The 19,473-nt window shown below is 33.7% G+C and overlaps 1 protein-coding gene across 1 annotated transcript in view; it reads right to left on the bottom strand.

Annotated features, from left to right (window-relative positions):
* LOC131852240 (homeobox protein invected-like) overlaps positions 1-19,473 on the bottom strand; it is an 86,422-nt gene that overhangs the window by 55,363 nt on the left and 11,586 nt on the right. The window contains exons 2-3 of the mRNA XM_059202886.1: positions 9,987-11,085; positions 7,938-8,015 (exon numbers count right to left, since the gene is read on the bottom strand). Of these exons, the coding sequence (XP_059058869.1) occupies positions 7,938-8,015; positions 9,987-11,061 (1,153 nt within the window). The 5' untranslated portion in view covers positions 11,062-11,085. The remainder of the gene's footprint in view (positions 1-7,937; positions 8,016-9,986; positions 11,086-19,473) is intronic.

Genomic DNA, 19,473 nt, shown 5'->3' with positions numbered 1-19,473 from the left:
GCTAATCTCTGACATGGCTTTACCGATTTTGACGGACTTTTATTGACAGATAGCTGATGTAATAGGGAGTGTCTTAGGCTACTTTTATTTTAAAAAAATAAAGTTAAAAACCATGTGGACGAGGTCGCGTGTACAGCTGGTCCTTAAATAAATTGCAAATTTTACTATTTGCTAATTTAAACATTAAATAAGAATGACAATGAATATTGAATTCAAAATGACTGCGCACAAAACGCCATCTTTATTGTACAGATGTTCATTAGGGATGGGAATGATTATCGATAGTTATATAAAAATATAGCTGTATTATTATTATGTGTTCATTTATTATTATTATTATTACACACCCAACCAACCAAGAAAACTACATAGGTATAATAATAATAATAATAAGTTGTAAGTTTTGCCATTTCCTCTCCTTAAAAGGGGAGATGAGAATTTTTTTAATTTTAAGAAATAATAATGACACCCCATCAAAGGGAGTTATATAATTATATAATAAAAATAATGATAATCTCAGGACAATTCACACAGCGCCATCTAGACCCAAGTTAAGCTAGCTAAAGCTTGTGTTATGGAGTACTAGATAGCTGATACATATACATAGATATTTTTTTTGTAAATACATACATATTATATATAGAAAACACCCAGACCGATACAAACAATCATACTTATGAATACAAATGTTTGTGCCGTGCGAGGAATCGAACTCGCGAGCATCGGTCGTAAAGCGGTGTGCTAGACCACCGAGGTCGTCAGGTATATACATAAATATATTGCTATTACTGTAAACACGAAAGTTTGTGAGTATGGATGTGTGGCTACTATTATCACGCGGCAACTCCGTTGCCTAGTTACGACGTTGTGAAGAAATAACAAGCCTATCATTCGAGGCTTGTAGATATACTTATGTATCTTCTTATATGGTTACTATGTATCTATTATACTATGTATATATTATGATACTTCTTATGTATCTATTGTAAATATTTCGTTAATATAAATATGTATATAGCCACTGGACTCAACACTTCATCTCCTTTCCTGCTACAGCTACAATCAACATAACGTCGTCGGTTAAATAGAAAAATGGCAATATTCAAAGAACGAAGGACGTGTCATCGTAAGCGTCTTCTTCGTGTATGTACGATATATATTCATGTTTCTATATTTCATTCTACTTTCCAATACACATTACACGTTACTGAACGTTTAATTCGTTTTGTAACTTTTTTTTAAACAAAACGACAAGTAAAACATCGTTATGTTTATTCATGCACTATAAATAAATATAAATATTCATCGATACAATTAATAAATAGACACGAATTAAGTACAGCAACGTGGGTATTCGTACGTAACGCAATTTGTAACTTTGTTGATAGGTAATGCAAAACGGAAGAAATTAACACAAGTGAAGTGACCAATTGTTATAGTTAATTTTTGAGAAATAGGGGATGAAAATTTGTACGTACATTTAAAAATTAATCATTTTTAAAGATTATTTGCCAAGACAGGTTATTGACCTGACTTCACGCTTGTCTTGTCCCGTTCCTACGTCACGCTACGGAATAAAGGAATTCGAAATCGGGACATCCTGATTAACTCAATACAGTTGGCAACCCTACGTATAAGTAAACACTCAGGTTATAACTAATAAACAAGTCTTAACTAGTTAATTGTTCAATATCCAAGGATGTCAACCTTAATATATACCTCGTACATGTACGAAATTTAGTCCACAGTACGAGTCCATATTCGTACAAGAAGTATATTGTAATGTACGAGGTCAGAGAATCAAGTTAATAATAATAAAATCTACGGACAATTTACACAGCGCCATCTAGCTCCAAGCTAAGGAGAACTTGTGTTGTGGGTAGACTTACTGATATAAATACATACATAATATTCATAGAAAACACACAGACTGATATAAACAATCATAGTCATGAATACAAAGGTTTTTTTTATAACACAGGGGACAATCGAGCATGCGGCTCACCTGATGGTAAGTGATTACCGCCGCCCATGAGCACCCGCAATACCAGGGGAATTGCAAGTACGTTGTCGGCCTTTTAAAAAGGAATAAGCTCTTTTCTTGAAGGTTTCAATATCGTATCGGTTCGGAAATACCATTGCTGGAAGGTGATTCCACAATCTGGTTGTGCGTGGCAAAAAGTTTTTAGAAAACCGCACTGTGGAGGACCGCCATTCATCCAGATGATCAGGATGGTATTTTAAAATGTCTGTATCGTATGAGGAATTGGAACCGCGACTTTCGCAAGTAAAACAATGTGCTAAACCGCTGGATCACGGAGGCAGTTAATATTTTTTTACTTCTTCGTTTTCATTTTTATTTTCAGTAGGATATGCTGGTGGTTACTCTATTCTCCCAAATTTGAATAATAAATGAATCTGTATATTATATGTTTATTATTGTAAACATGTACAACCATATTTGAAGAGAATACGAATTGAGTTTCTTGTCATTTCTTCTCATCTCGAAATCATTTCGAACTGACGGTAGATTTGACATATCATAAGAGTCTGTAATAGATCTACATGAATAAAGATATTTTGAATTTGAATTTACTATATATATTTACTAGGGCTAGGCTTCTACAGAACACACAGACAAAATACAACTAAATTATACTTCGGCTGGGCTAAATGTTTAATAGTTGGCAACCCTGATACTTCCCTCTTATTATACTAAACATATCATTTACCATCACAAATGAGTTGCTCTATTAGAAAATAATTATGTAATACACGTTTTTTATGAGTCTATAGAATTATTAGATTAGACAAGTGTAGTATTAAAACTTTTTGCTGCAACCATAGAAAAAGTTCTTTTTTCTCTATGCTCTTGTGTGCACTGTATTAATTTAAATTAATTCATATTGATTTAAACATCAGTCAGAGTTAAAAGGTAAATATTTATTATGCTATTACTCTGTAAATTATATTCCTTGTAATATACATATATCTGATTCAATATTTACATAGTATAAAATGAAGTCGCTTTATCTGTTCGTTTGAATCTTTTAAACTACGCAACGGATTTTAATGCAGTTTTTAGTAATGGATAGAGTGATTCATGAGGAAGGTTTATACGAAATGTATGTAAAGATAAAGAAACTAATCTTATTAATATTATAAACGCTAAAGTTTATGAGTTCATGAGTATGGATGTTTGTTATTCTTTCACGCAAAAACTACTGAACGGATTTTGTTGAATATTTACAATAATATAGCTTATAAATCAGAATAATACATAGGCTATAAATTTCATTCACCACTAGTTTTATATACAATAAAATTCTCGTATCATATTGTTAGATAACATACTCCTCCGTAACGGCTTGATCGATTTTTATGAAATTTTATATATTCATACCCCAAAAAAATGATAAGGGTTGTCCATCCCTAATTTTTTTTTATTTTTAAGACAATTCTTTTATTTTTTGGTATTAAAGAATACATACAACCCTAAATTGTCACCCTTCTATCACCAACCCCTATTTTTAATAGCGATTTCAATTTATATAACAAAATAACGTATGCGGGATCAGCTAATGAATATATAACCTTATAATACAATATAGTATTAATAAACAAATTTATATCTAATAAAAATAAAAACTATCGACAAATACTTATATCGACACGTGCACCTCACTATCTATTTTGGCGAATCTCTCACTTGCATTAATATTTATAAACAGCTTGGCGAACATTAATTGGATTGGTTTAAGTGATTGCGTTGTTTGGTTTGCTGATTTTTACTGATTATGATGATTGAATCATTGCCGCCCTCTGTGGTTGCAGTCTATATATACTGTTTTACTCCTAATGATCGCACGTTCAACTCTTGTATTTTATATTGTATTTGAGTATGATTGTTTGTATCTATTTGTTTTCTATGTATATTATGTTATTTTAAATAAAAATGTGTTTGAGTATTTGTATTTATTGTCTAGTACAATAATATAATATAATAATAATAATCTTAGGACAATTCACACAGCGCCGTCTAGACCCAAGTTAAGCTAGCTAAAGCTTGTGTTATGGGTACTAGATAACTGATACAAATACATAGATATTTTTTTGTTTTTTGTAAATACATACATATTATATATAGAAAACACCCAGACCGATACAAACAATCATACTCATGAATACAAATGTTTGTGCCGTGCGAGGAATCGAACCCGCGACCATCGGTCGTAAAGCGGTGTACTAGACCGCTGGACCACCGAGGTCGTCAAATAATAACGGCTTCGGTGGTCTAGCGGTTTAGCAAACCGTTTTCTGGGTCGCGGGTTCGAGTCCTCGCACGGTGAAAACATTTGTATTCATGGGTATGATTGTTTACATCGTTCTGAGTATTTTCTATGAATTTACAAAAAAATCTAAGTATTGCATCTTGTATAGCAATTGTCTAGTAACTATAACACAAGCTCTGCTTACCGTGGGACTAGATGGCGCTGTGTAAATTGTCCAGGGCTATATGTACGAGTATATTTATTATTTACTAGCTGCACCCGCGAGTTCGTACGCGAGGAATTTAACTTTATTTTTGTAAAATGAAAGATTTTCTCTAAAGTAAAAGTAGCATTGTTATATCGTGTAGTTAAAATGCCTTGTCTCTTCTGGTTGTATTTATAATAATAAGACTTCAATGTAGAAGGATAAATGCTTTTTATTATATCTATAATGTGAACAGTACAGTACGGCTTGACAGCTAGGACGGAAGAGCGAGCGGACAGACATGCGTCGCTAGAGATGTGCCACAATAGTGATGTACCACCTAACAAGCATAAGTTACTCCTTATTACATCAGCTACCTGTCAATAAAAGTCCCATCAAAATCTGTCTAGCTATTTCAGAAATTAGCCGGAACAAACAGACCGACACACAGACAAACAAAAATTGTAAAAAATGTTATTTTGATGAATGTACCTTATTTATATTCATGTGCATGTAGTAAAAAACGGTATTTCAATATTACAAACATACAGTCCAATTTTATTTATATGTATAGATTTATTACACAAGATCTGGTCAGCTTGGGACTAGAACTAAACTGCGATAATTATATATATATATATATATTACCTTTTGCATTAGCTATATGAAATAAAAATAAATTAATTAATAAAACATATAATAAATATCACTCGACATCATATAAACCTACTTACATAAAAGAGGTAGTAAAGAAATTTTCCGGAAAATCAAACCTACGACCCTTGCACCCTCCGAAAGATGGGTAATCTACAGTTAATAATAATAAATCCGCCCGCCCCTCTTATCTCGCGATACATCCCCCGGGGGTAGTTATCAAATTATGAACCATTTCTGGGTTTATTAAATCCAGGGGTTGTAATAGGGGTTGGTTTAGTTTGTTTAAGGAACAGAGATTTAAGGGGATTGTTGCGTACTTAATATAATAGATTATATGTATTACTAGCTTTTGCCCGCGGCTTCGCTCGCGTTAATTTATCCCCTAGGGGTGGAATTTATCAAAATCCTTTCTTAAGGGATGCCTACGTCATAGTAGCTTTATGCGTGCAAAATCTCAGCAACCGGTTTAAAATTTACAAAGTTTCATACAAACTTTCATTCCCTATTTTATCCCCTTGGGGGTAGAATTAATCAAAATCCTTTCTTAGCGGACGCCTACGTCATAACATCTACCTGCATGCCAAATTTCAGCCCGATCCGTCCAGTGGTTTGGGCTGTGCGTTGATAGATCACTATGTCAGTCACCTTTGAGTTATATATATTTAAATTTTCAAATCTTATTATTATTATAAACGCGAAAGTTTGTGAGTATAGATGGATGGATGTTTGTTAGTCTGTCACGTAATAACTACTGAAGAATTTTGATGAAACTTTACAGTAATATATTTTATAAGTACCTATCATTGACGACCTCGGTGGTCTAGCGGTCTGGTGTGCCAGACCGCTAGACCGCTTTACGTCCGATGGTCGCGGGTTCGATTCCTCGCACGGCACAAACATTTGTATTCATGAGTATGATTGTTTGTATCGGTCTGGGTATTTTCTATGTATAATATGTATTTACGAAAAAAATGATCTATGTATTTGTATCAGTTGTCTAGTGCCCATAACACAAGCTTCAGCTAGCTTAACTTGGGTCTAGATGGCGCTGTGTGATTTGTCCTGAGATTATTATTATTACTATTTAATATTATTATTTATTATATATTATAATATTCTCAATATTATCATACATCAGAATAACACATCTTTACTTCATTACATAGTATAAAACTAAGTCGCTGTTACTTTCTGTCTGTCCCTATGTATGCTTAAATCTTTAAAACTACGCAACGGATTTTGAAGTGATTTTTTTAATAGATAGAGTGATTCAACAGGAAGGTTTATATGTATAATACGTACACCCGTGCGAAGCCGGGGCGAGTAGCTAGTAATATTATAAATTCGAAAGTAACTCTGTCTGTCTCACTTTCACGCCAAAACTACTGAACCACTTTAAATGAAATTTAGTACACAGATAGTCTAGACCCTGAGAAAGAACATAGGCTACTTTTTATCGCGAAAAAAGGGTTAAAAGGGGCGATGAAACTTTGTATGAAAAATCATCATTTTTGAATCTAGAACGATGATTTTTTATTTGTGTGTTATGTAATATTTATTTGGTCATGGTCACTATAACATGCAGACCAAGTCGCTGGCAAAGCTAGTACTTACACAATAAAACGACCAATGAAAAGTCATTCATTCACACACACACAAACTTAATCCTCATTTCAAAACGCGCAAATTCAGTCATTATCCTATAACATATGTATTTAAAATTTAATTATATAAATAAACCTTTATATATAAAAATCACGTGTCACATTATTTGTCCGCGATGGACTCCTAAACTACTGAACCGATTGCAAATTTGATTTGCACATTGTGAGCAATTTGATCCAACTTGAAAGATAGGATAGCTTACATCTCAATTTATAGTCGCAGTATTATTTTATTCAAGAACCTTAGCCACAGCAACGCGTGGCCGGTTCTGCTAGTATTATATAATAAATTAGAAACATTTTTCAGAAGCTATAAAAAAATTGTCTTAATTAAATAAATATTTTTTTTAAAACATAGGAGACAAACGAGCATGCGGCTCACCTGATGGTAAGTGATTACCGCCACCCATGAGCACCCGCAACACCAGGGGAATTGCAAGTACGTTGTCGGCCTTTTAAAAAGGAATAAGCTCTTTTCTTGAAGGTTTCAATATCGTATCGGTTCGGAAATACCATTGCTGGAAGGTAATTCCACAATGTGGTTGTGCGTAATATTTGCGTAATAATTTTGAATCTATCAATGTAGCAGTACCTAGAGGTAGAGATGTGTCAACTCGAGTTGTGGTGAATTCGAGTTAACTCGAGTTGAATTCTGCCAACTCGAGTTGGAAGTATTCAACTGGTAAATGAATGAATGAAGTGAAAGAGCGAAAACATGAGTCTGTCGTCGAAACGACAATGACATGAAATTATCCAATCATTTCATATCATAGAATTTTCACACGTTTTCAATATTGATTTGTTATCGTTATTTTTCGCATATTCGTTCGGTTATGTTTTCATTAAAATGATTATGCGTTCCATATGTCCTTCCGCGGCTTTGAAGTGCCATTTCTACTCTCCCCCTATGGTTCGGTGAAGCTTTCAAGGCTAGCTGCGGCCAAAAACATTAGATTCGTTCGAAAAATTAAAAAAAAAACTCGAGTCTACTTGAGTTAACTCGAGTTACTTGAATTTCAACTCGAGTTATGTTTATTACGAATTAGCACATCTCTACCTAGAGGAACGATTGTTAGAATCTTTGCCTGTGCAATAATATTAGAAACAAAATATATTGAGTATACTGCAGAATGTACTCACCGGAACTGGGACGGTCACTGTATCGTGTACAGTAGACCCACGCCGGCCACACCATGGGACCGTCACCACTCGTGGACCCTGGAACATACAACAAGGCTGTTAGCAACCATATATGTTTATTTACAACATATCTACTTATAAATATATGCGGCGAAAAATAACTACATAGAACAAAATTGCGATCGCTGTCTGTCCGTCCCTATGTATGCTTAAATCTTTAAAACTACACAACTGATTTTGAAGAGGTTTTTTTAATAGATAGAGTGATTCATGAGGAAGGTTTGTATATATAATACATGTATACCCGTGCAAAGCCGAGGCGAGTAGCTAGTAGAAGAATAGAATAGAAAATCATTTATACAAATAAACTTACATTGAAGCACTTTTGAATAGTCATAACATTTTTTTAATCTACTGTTTATTCGGAAAGCTGTCTCATCACAAGAAGAACGAGCAAGAAAATCGCGTGTTGCTCTTTTAAATAATTTTATTATTACTTACATTTTTAAGTTTAAGTGTGGGAATATAAACTACCAATTAGCACTAATTCAATTAAATACTCAAATAGTGAAAATATTAAATTACAACCAACTGGTTGAGCAACTAAATAAGAGTAAATTAATCGTAGTGATTAGAGCAGAACTGATACAAATAGGTACATATATATTTTTTTTTCGTAAATACAATTCATACACATGATACATAGAAAACACACAGACCCATACAAACAATCGTACTCATGAATACAAATTTAACAATGCGAGAAATCGAATCCGCGACCATAGGAAAATAAAGCCATAAACTAAACCACTAGACCTCCGAAGTTATCAAGAAAATGTCGTATGATTATGTATGTATTTAAGTAATGATATAATATAAACATATTTAAATATTTCTATAAGCTGTCTAGTACCTATAAGACAAGCTCCGAGTATTTTGGAACTAGATGGCACTGTGTGAATTGTCTTGGATTACAATTATTATTGTTCAAATGGAAACAAAGCAACAGTAATGAGCTGATAATGCTATGACATATAATTATGTATAATTGATCATTCGTGTCGATTGTTAATAAATTAATCAAAGAACACGCTGACAGCTGTATAATGAATTACTCTCGACTATTTTTTTTCCGGACTACTCTAATGCTGTCGGCCGCAGCTGGCCTTTATAGCTTCACCGGACGATAGGGAGCGAGTGCAGATGACACTCCGAACCAAAGGAAGGACTTATGGAGCGGCTGATAGCGAACTCCTGCCTGACAGATACGACTTTAGACCGAGGGCGCCGCTAGAGGTTGAACCTCGGTTTAGGCCGTCGTAATTTTGATCTCTGTTTGAATTGAACGAAGAATTGATCGAAGGAGAACCTGCCGAAAGGGAGCCTGAGGTCTTGGTAATCTGGATAACACAGACAGAGACTTTAAACAATTTAAATTTAATAAAATTCACTACATAACGACTTAACGGATATTGATGAAATTCGATATAAATATTGAATGTATCACTAGAATGAACATGTTAAGTCATGTTATTTATTATTTTAGAAATAGACATCAAAGGAAGAACTTGACATAATGCACCTACCCCAAATAATGGGATAAAGGAAAAGCAATGATGACTTTGTACTTACATAATCATTTAATTAGCATATAACAAGTGCATGTTTTTTTTTATTATATCACAAGTCATGAGCACCCGCAACACCAGGGGAATTGCAAGTACGTTGTCGGCCTTTTAAAAAGGAATAAGCTCTTAACTTGAAGGTTTCAATATCGTATCGGTTCGGAAATACCATTGCTGGAAGGTGATTCCACAATGTGGTTGTGCGAGGCAAAAAGTTTCTAGAAAACCGTACTGTGGAAGACCGCCATTCATCCAGATGATCAGGAAGGTATTTCAGTTTCTGGCGTGTGGTACGGTGGTAAAACTCAGCAGCTGGTATTAATCCGACCAATAAAATGTATGGTATTTATATATTTATAAGACAATATTTCACTACCGTTGACCGCGATGGGATAGTCATTATAAATTTAAATTTAAAACTCACCGGATCCAGACCCTTGGTTACTGCCGCCATCTTCTGCTTTAGACAGATCAATAGCACCTCCTTTTTCAGTAGGCTTCACTTCAGGCACTCTAGCCTCCATAACATCAGGTTTAGCAGTCACAACCTCCTTCACAGGAACAGGTTTCGTTTCATACTGCCGCACCTTCAAATTCTTCCTCTTATTTAACGGATCCGTTATTCTCCTCCCGAAGTCAGCCTTCAAAATATTATCTATACTAAATTTCAGACAACTCTGATTGATAAAATCCCTAGCAGACTCGTTTTCTGGTGACTTTGGGCTCATGTAATTTAATCTCCTATTTTCGTCGGTCCTAGTATTTCTCAATTCTTGCGTTTGATTCCCATTTTTTCTGGCACCGAAATTCAAGCCATAATTAACACTTATATTGTTCTGCGGTATTGGCATTCTCAATCCAGATTTCATATCGACCTGACTGATCAAAGGATTCTGGAACAGCAATGGTTGGTTTAAGAACATGAGTGGATTTGGCGTTATAGGACTCGGTCGGAGTAGCAATGGTTGATTCATGTTTAAATTTTGACTTAACTGCGATATTGCATTTAGATGCGTTTGTATATGTTTAAACGACGTTAGACTTTGTGTTGAATCTTGACATTTTTCTGTTTGGTCAAAGTTTGAAACTGGTGCCTCATTACCGACTGATAGTACAGTATCATCGCTACAACATGAGTTGTCATCTACACTGATTTCCGCTCTCGATTCGTTCGTTTGATTTTCATCGTCATCCAACTGTGGACTGACACTCTCGGAGTTTCTAGAACTTTCCACGGTATCGTCGTAATTGGGTGTATTCTGCAGTAGTTTCTCTGTCGAGAATACATTTTCTGGGCTATTGGTGTCTCGTTCCTTTTTTAAAACGTTGTGAATGGAAAAGGAGGATGTGTGAATTGGTCTTTCATCGTGTTTTTCCTCCTCGTGGTATTCAGGGCTATTGGTATCTCTTGTGTTAGGGGAATAAGGTTCATCGTCGCTATGGTCCTGCACTTTTATCCTCGAATCTTGAAGGTGAACCGTAGTTGATACAGCTGCCATTTTAGATGTCTCCCATTACGCCATCTGTCGAAAAAATACGATCTTTTTAATGTTACAAATATTATCAATGCGGAAACTTCTAAAATCGTTCAATATTTGATGCTTGCATCTTTAGACGTTTGTTTTAAAGTTGCAAAGATCATTATTGTTTAAAAGAACAACAGTGAAGTTTTCTGCCTCTTCTTTTTCGTCTAAACGTATATTTCGTACATTACCACATTTGGTAAGTAAATACCAAATGATATACTCATTAACTACGTTTTTCAGAGGGGTGACCTAATGGAGGTCGATATGACGTGGTATATTGTTAAAATAACCACGTAACTAACAATTCTATCCCCCTTTCACCCTCACAGAAGAATATGAAGATACCAATGTCAGTGTCGACTCGTTTCTCGATGGTAAAATCCTAAATAATATGAATTGCATAGTTTTAAATTAGGCGCGGTCATTATTTATAATTATAATTTGGAAAAATCATTTGATCTTGAAGTACGTGAAGATCCTATGAGTATAGTTAGCCGAGATAACTGTCGAGGGAGTCTCAATAGTAGCAACAAACGAAACCGTGTGAAGGTAGACGAATATGTCTGGCCATAAAAGGTTTTATTTACCATCTATCCGCTGCTTTTCAGTTTACCCGTGATCATGGCGGTTGAAATTAGGGTTGCCAACCATTCTTTATAATATAACCTACTTTATATTTGGTCATTATACTTTACACTTTTACATAAAGTCTGCAAAAATACTTTATTTTCAACCTTTCCTGTGACCAATTGTGAGTTGACATTTGAAATAAATTTATAATGCAAAAAAAAAAATGAAAAATACTTTTTTTCCTAATACTTTGAAAAATACATTTTTCCTAACCAAACCAGTTTATCGGTACTTTTTTTTTGTAAAAAAAAGTTGGCAACCCTAGTTGAAACACTGCTGAAATATCGGGAACTCAATAAAAATAAGAAAAAAGAAAATCCCGTCGTATCTTCTAATTGTACATTTAATAGCATAGTAATAGTGATATTACTGTGGGCTGTGGAGCCTAAGATGAGTTTTGATGCTCTCAAAATAGTAAAAGAAAACGCTATAAAAAAATACTACACATAATACATAAATAAACGCTATCCCAATTAATCCAAGCGACGCCGAGTACTGTAACTAGTGAGATAAGCAACAAACAACACGTAGAGGAATTGCTAAATCGTGAGTTTACAATAAAACCATTCAATTTTGCTACACTTACCATGTACACGTTTACTCAAATTATAACCTCAAAACCAACGTATTAAAGTCGAAAATCTTTAAACACACGCTTGAGAACCATCTTTAAAATCATTAAGGTGGAGAATGCAGTATGAATAGTTCTTATTTCGAAGCGGTAAAGTATGTTTTTGAATGTGTGATAGTGTTTTAAAAGTTAGGTTAGGTTGTTGAGCCGGCGACGTGTGTGGTCCGCATTGCATTGGAGGGAAAATGGTTTTACGCAATATTTTTGTTTATTTTCATATTATTATTTTGTTTAGTGAGAAATAGAGTAAGTAATATTGCGTTTTATTATACCATTCGTTGTATACTTGAATAAACAGAAAGTCAATACTATATCTATACATATAAATAAAATTGGAGTGTCTGTTTGTGATATTGAAATAACCGTTTTTTACTACATGCATATGAATATAAATACGGTACATACACCAAAATAACATTGTTTACAATTTTTGTCTATCTGACTGTCTGTTTGTTCCGGCTAATCTCTGAAATAGCTGGACCGATTTTGATGAGACTTTTATTGGCAGGTAGCTGATGTAATAAGGAGTACTACTTTTATTGTAGAAAAATTCTTTTATTAAAAAAAGTTAAATTCCACGTAGACGAAATCGCTAGCTGTACACTAGTTAGAAATATGAAAATAAACTGCGAGTCCAGTACTATAATCTGTTTTATATGAAAATAATAGATGAAATAATCGAGTGAAATTCTTTTTCGGACTACTCTAATGCTGTTGGCCGCAGCTGCTCTTTACAGCTTCACCGGACGATAGGGGGCGAGTGCAGATGACACTCCAAACCAAAGGAAGGACTTATGGAGCGGCTGAAGGACAACTCCCGCCTGACGGATACGACTTTAGTCTGAGGGCATCGTTGGGGAGTCGTACCTCGGCTCAGGCGTAATTTCGATCCCCGTTTGTATTGGACAGGGGATCTATCGGAGCAACCATTTTTCTTTTTTTATATTTAATCAACGGAAAAAAATACCATACTTTCATAGAACCTTACATCTTCCCTTTACACTCTACAACCCTTTTTTCGCTTTAAAAAGTAACCAACAACCTTTCATCTACCCTTCGATAGAATAGAATAGAAAATCATTTATTCAAATAAACTTACATTGAAGCAATTTTGAATAGTCATAACATTTTTTTTTAATCTACCGAACATTCGGAATGCTGTCTCATCACAAGAAGAACAAGCAAGAAACTTGTGTGTTGCTCTTTTAAATAATTTATTCTTACTTACAATTTAAGTTTAAGTGTGTGAATACAAACCACCGATTAGCACTAATTCAATGAAATACTCAAATAGAAAAAATATTGAATAAATAACCAACTGGTTAAACAATTAATAAGAGAAAATAAGTCACAGTGATTAGAGCAGACCAGTCCACACAAGCAGCACCCGTTCACGAGTATGTCGGATGAGCCAGCCACCACTGCGCTCGACCATATTTTAGGGAGCCCAATGACCCGGCCCACCACGCCGCCACAAGTCTGGACATTTTAGTGAGCATGACTACTCAAAACACCAGACCACGTCATAGCTACTCACAATTGCCATCTGATGGTTATAGTAAGCCGTAACAACAATTTCACGGTGTTTTATTTCAACATAATAATGCGACAGCGAGATCAAGAGTTTGTAAAACAAAGCACTGGATAATTATGTATTTACTTAGATAATATCATCTTGTATGCATTTTTAAATGCTTTATTTTTGGTTAAAAACTGCCATTTTAAACTGTAGTTAAGGAAGAAATAATAATAACCCTGAATTTTTCACAGCGCCATCTAGTCCCTGTTATGGGTACTAGACAACTGATATAAATACTTAATAAATAATATATATATATAACTAGCTACTCATCCCGGCTTCGCATGAGTGTACATGTATTATATATATAAACCTTCCTCTTGAATCACTCTATCTATTAAAATAAACCGCTTCGAAAACTGTTGCGTAGTTTACATAGGGACGGACAGACAGCGACAGCGACTTTGTTTTATACTATGTAATGATGATATACATAGAAAACACCCAGCCCAGTACAAACAATCATACTTATGAATACAAATCTTAATACCATGTAAGGAATCGAACCCGCAACCATATGTAGTAAATAAATAACCATGGACAATTAACACAGCGCTATCTAGTCCCACGGTAAGCAGAGCTTGTGTTATTGGCACTAGATTACTGATAACAAATACATACAAACTTTTTTTTGTAAATATATACATAATATACATAGAAAACACCCAGACCGATACAAACAATCGTACTCATAAATACAAGTATTTTACCGTAAGGAATCGAACCCGCGACCATCGGAAATAAGGCGGTGTGCCAAACCAGTTTATTTAACAGTTACAGATTTTCTCCAAAAAGTGGCAACCCTGAATATTTACGGTACAATTAAACCCTAATAAGGCTACTCGCACAAACATAAAATCACACAAAAAATTTAAACTTTTTGTATATGGCAATTATGCAATAGACGGTGCAGTGAGAACTGAACTCAAACGTCATAAGTTGACAGTTATTTTTTATTAGTCGTCGCACAGTGGCTGTGATAGCGGGTAGCGGAGCGGAAACCGCTACCCGCTCCGCTGTATTACCGTTTTGCTGGAATCCAGTCATGTCAAAGATACGGCCCACGGGTCGCATCCAGCCATTGAGCTATATCAATGAGGCCCGCAATCGCAATGTGATTTTTAACGACCGTGTATCTTAGTAACATTATAACTGCGAAAGTTTGTGAGCGTGGATGGATGTTTGTTACTATTTATCGCAAAAACTACTGTACGAATTTTGATGAAACTTTACAGTAACATAGCTTATACATCAGAATAACACAGGCTGTAATTAAAAAGATATTATGTAAATTGGGCGATGTATAAGTGTCATGCAGACGAAGTCGCGCGGGTCAGCTAGTACTATATAATCAAATAAATAAAATGTTATAATACGGTGTATAACGACCTCGGTGGTATAGCAGTTTAGCACACCGCCTTACTTCCAATGGTCGCGGGTTCGATTCCTCGCACGGCACAAACATTTGTATTCATGAGTATGATTTTTTGTATCGTATCTATTTCTATATATAATACGTACGTATTTACGAAAAATTGTATTTGTATCAGTTATCTAGTACTCATAACACAAGCTCTAGCTAACTTAACTTGGGCCTAGATGGCGCTGTGTGAATTGTCCTGAGATTATTATTATTGTATTATTAATAATTGAGTACACTTTTTTTTTAATTATTTCTAGTTATATATTTGTATTGAATATTTATGTATATATAAATTGTAAGTATATAAATATATTTAAATATATTTTTATATATTATTTACATGTACTTTGTATTTGTAGCTATATATCACATTTGACGTTAATTCTTTAGTTTTAATTTTTATTTTATCTTTTCTTAATTTTAATATTTGCATTTCTGTGACCCACACACCACTTCCTGTGTCACGCTGTTTTGTGTTGACTGGAAGAGATCTTTTTAGAGATAAGTCCTCCTTTGTAAACAAAAGTTATATAACATATATTCAAAACTTGTATTTAAAAGTGCAATAAAGTATATATTACATTTTATTTTATTTGAATTTGGCCCGCCTACTTCTAAATTTATATATGGCCCTAAAAATGCCCTATGTAAAATAGAGTTTGACACCTCTGTTATAATCAATACTAATATGTTGAATGCAAAAGTGTCTTCATGTCATCTTTCTGTTTATTATCTGTACACATCTGAACGGATTTTGATAAAATTTGACATTAAAACAGATTTCTCGAGAACGGAAATGAGATATTATTGTCTCGAAAATGACGATGTCATACTTGTGAACGAGTGCTGCTTGTAACGACTGGTCTGCTCTAATCACTATAACGGATTTAATATTATTGCATATTTATATTTGATCCAAATAAATTAGAGCTAGTTGGTAGTTTGTATTCACACGTTTCGACTTATAAATGTAAAGTTACAACGATTATTTAAAAGAGCAACACACAAAATTCTTGATTATTCTTCTTGTCATAAGACAGCGTTCCGAATGAGCGGTAGATTAAAAAAAAATTGTGACGACTATTCAAAAGTGCTTAAATTAAGTTTATTTGTTTTAAGATAGTTAAAAAAAAACATTGTTACGACTATTCAAAAGTGCTTAAATTAAGTTTATATTAAATGATTTTCTATTCTATTCTATTCTATACATTGACAGTCAATGAGAGAGATAGTGTTCACGTCCGCTCCGCTTGTCACTAACACCTCACCCGTACCCAGAGAGCCGCGGTCCATTCGCCACGCTAATGTGTTCCGAACATAAAATTGCTCATATAAGGCGGTGATATGGTTTCTATGAATTTTCCGCTTGCACACACGCTAAACTAATTACTATGGTATCAGCGTTAATTCCCTTGCATAATCATTTATTTCCGTTAAACAATGATTCCATTATCATCATTACAAGCCATAAATGCGGTCTCAGGAATTTGTTTATGGTTGTAGCATTTCACCATAGACACGGTAGCGTAATAAATTAAAAAAAAAAGTGTAAATTACTTTGTTGCTCAAAAACCAAAGTGCAAACGTTCAGTTATGCTTTTTATGGGGATGTAATGGCAAAGCTGGCGGCGGTTATGGGAAGTGATAATCATCGCCTATATATAAAAAATAAATTCAGTTAAATTTCTTGCCAGTTCTTCTCAATTGCAATAGCATATGCTGGTGGTCACTCTATTCTCCCAAATTTGAATTTAAACGACTAAAAATGAATCTGTATTATTGTAAACATGTACAGCATTTATTTGAAAAGAATACGAGCTGAGTTTCTTGTCAGTTCTTCTCATCTCGAAATCATTCCGAACTGACGGTAGATTTGACATATCATAAGAGTGTGTAATAGACCTACATGAATAAAGATATTTTGATTTTAAATTTGAATTGCCAGTATCTTCGGAACTTTGCCTAAAGGGACGCCTTTTAATAATATATTTTAGTTATTATATTATATTTTTTTAACTTTTTAAGTTTAGGTTCTTAGTTGTACAATTAAGTTATGTAAATAAAATAAAATGAATTTGAATTGAATCTGTATACAATATTGAATGTAAAATGTTATTTTGGTGTATGTATCGTATTTATATTCATATGTATGTAGTAAAAACCGGTTATTTCAATATTACAAACGGACACTCCAATTTTATTTATATGTATCTACACATATATACAAATAGTACTATTTCTAGACACCTATTTGCAGACCTTTTAAAGCGTACCTACTTGTGTTTACGAGTTGACAAAAGATTACATCTGTCGTTGAATGTCACACTCGTGAGCGTTGTTACCGACAATTAGGTCGTTACAGAGATAATGACAAATCGTTACAAACATACAAACATGTAAAATAGTCTTTAGAAATAACCTAAACGTAAAGTGTTGAGAACTTTCTTTTGAGAAAAACGTTGCTTTGTTCCATACTAAAATTAATAGAAATAAAAATAAACTGTATTGAAATAAACTTAATAAAAGCAAAATTATATATAAATAAAAATAATCTTTATTCATATAAGTAAACTTAATTTTAGACACTCCATATTTTTTTTATTCTACCACTACCAAAAGAAGAACGAGCAAGAAACTTGCGTGTAGCTCTTTCTCTTTTAAATAAATCTGCCTATATTATCTTCTATTGTATTTGTTTATTTAGGTACATCTATACATATAAATAAAATTGAAGTGTCTGTTTGTAATACTGAAATAACCGTTTTTTACTACATGCATATGAATATAAATACGGTACATGCACCAAAATAATATTTTTTACAATTTCTGTCTGCCTGTCTGTTTGTTCCGGCTAATCTCTGAAATGGCTGGACCGATTTTGACGGGACCTTTTTTAGCAGGTACCTGATGTAATAAGGAGTAAATTAGGCTACTTTTATTTTAGAAAAATATAAGTCAAATACATTTAATCACACAAAAATAAATTTAACGAAATGGCTATATGTACAATATCAGCCGTCTTTACAAACTAAATGATTTGATTAATATAATTTTCTTATATATTTTTTTGCGATTTCATCCGCGTGGAATTTAACTTTATTTTTTAAAAGCATATGCTGGTGGTCGCTCTATTCTCCCTAATTAGAATTTAAAAAAGAATCTGTATTTTTTTAAAGATGTACAAGCATATTTAAAAAAAATAAGAAGATTAGAAGACAGAGCTGATTTATTCTTAGCTCTAAATGACGGTAGATCTGCAATAGACCTAAAATAAAAGTAGCCTAAGCTACTTTTATTTTAGAAAAACACTTCTCTTTTCTTCTTTTGGACTTCCCCTGCCCTTATACAGGTAGATACATGCCAATACTAACAAAATTAAACAAAATAATGGCTATTTCCTTATATTAATATTTTAGAACATTACTGAATGTAGACACATATTGTTCTGAGCATAGACAAGTTACTTTGAAACAATCTGTGGGCTGAGAATAGACAAGTACGTTGAAGTAATCTGTGGGCGTATTCACGTTTTGTCACAGATAAATACTCGATGACAGAAACACTCTGTCACCACACTAACCTGTGTCATTTAATTATCTATGTTTAATTTAAACTATTGTGATAAAAGTTTTGTATGAACTGTGATACTTATGTTTTTTTTTATCTTAGATGTCATTATAATAATAATATCTCAGAGCGCCATCTAGTCCCAAACTGAGCAAGATTTACGTTATGGATACGAATGGATCCTACTGATATAGATACATTTTTTTTTGTAAATACCTACGTAAAAATAGAAAACACTTAGACCAATACAAACAATCACACTTATAAATAGAAATGTTTGTAATGTGCGAGGAATCGAACCCGCGACCTTAGAAAGTAAAGCGATGTGCATTACCGAACACTTAGCCATCATTATGTTCAACCAAACTTGAACACAATCAATCCTAGAAATAAATAAATAACCCTGGACAATTAACAGCGCCATCTAGTCCCATACCAAGCAGAGCTTGTGTTATGGGTACTAGTCAACTGATATAAATACATAGATATATGTTTTGTACATATATACATAGAAGGGGAAAAGGGGATTGTTAGTAATGTGAGAATAGAATAGAA

This window comes from Achroia grisella, unplaced genomic scaffold (assembly GCF_030625045.1).
Source record: "Achroia grisella isolate CSIRO2021 unplaced genomic scaffold, CSIRO_AGI_Agris_v1 utg841, whole genome shotgun sequence".
Lineage (NCBI taxonomy): Eukaryota > Metazoa > Arthropoda > Insecta > Lepidoptera > Pyralidae > Achroia > Achroia grisella.
This window is presented reverse-complemented; position numbering and strand designations above follow the sequence as displayed.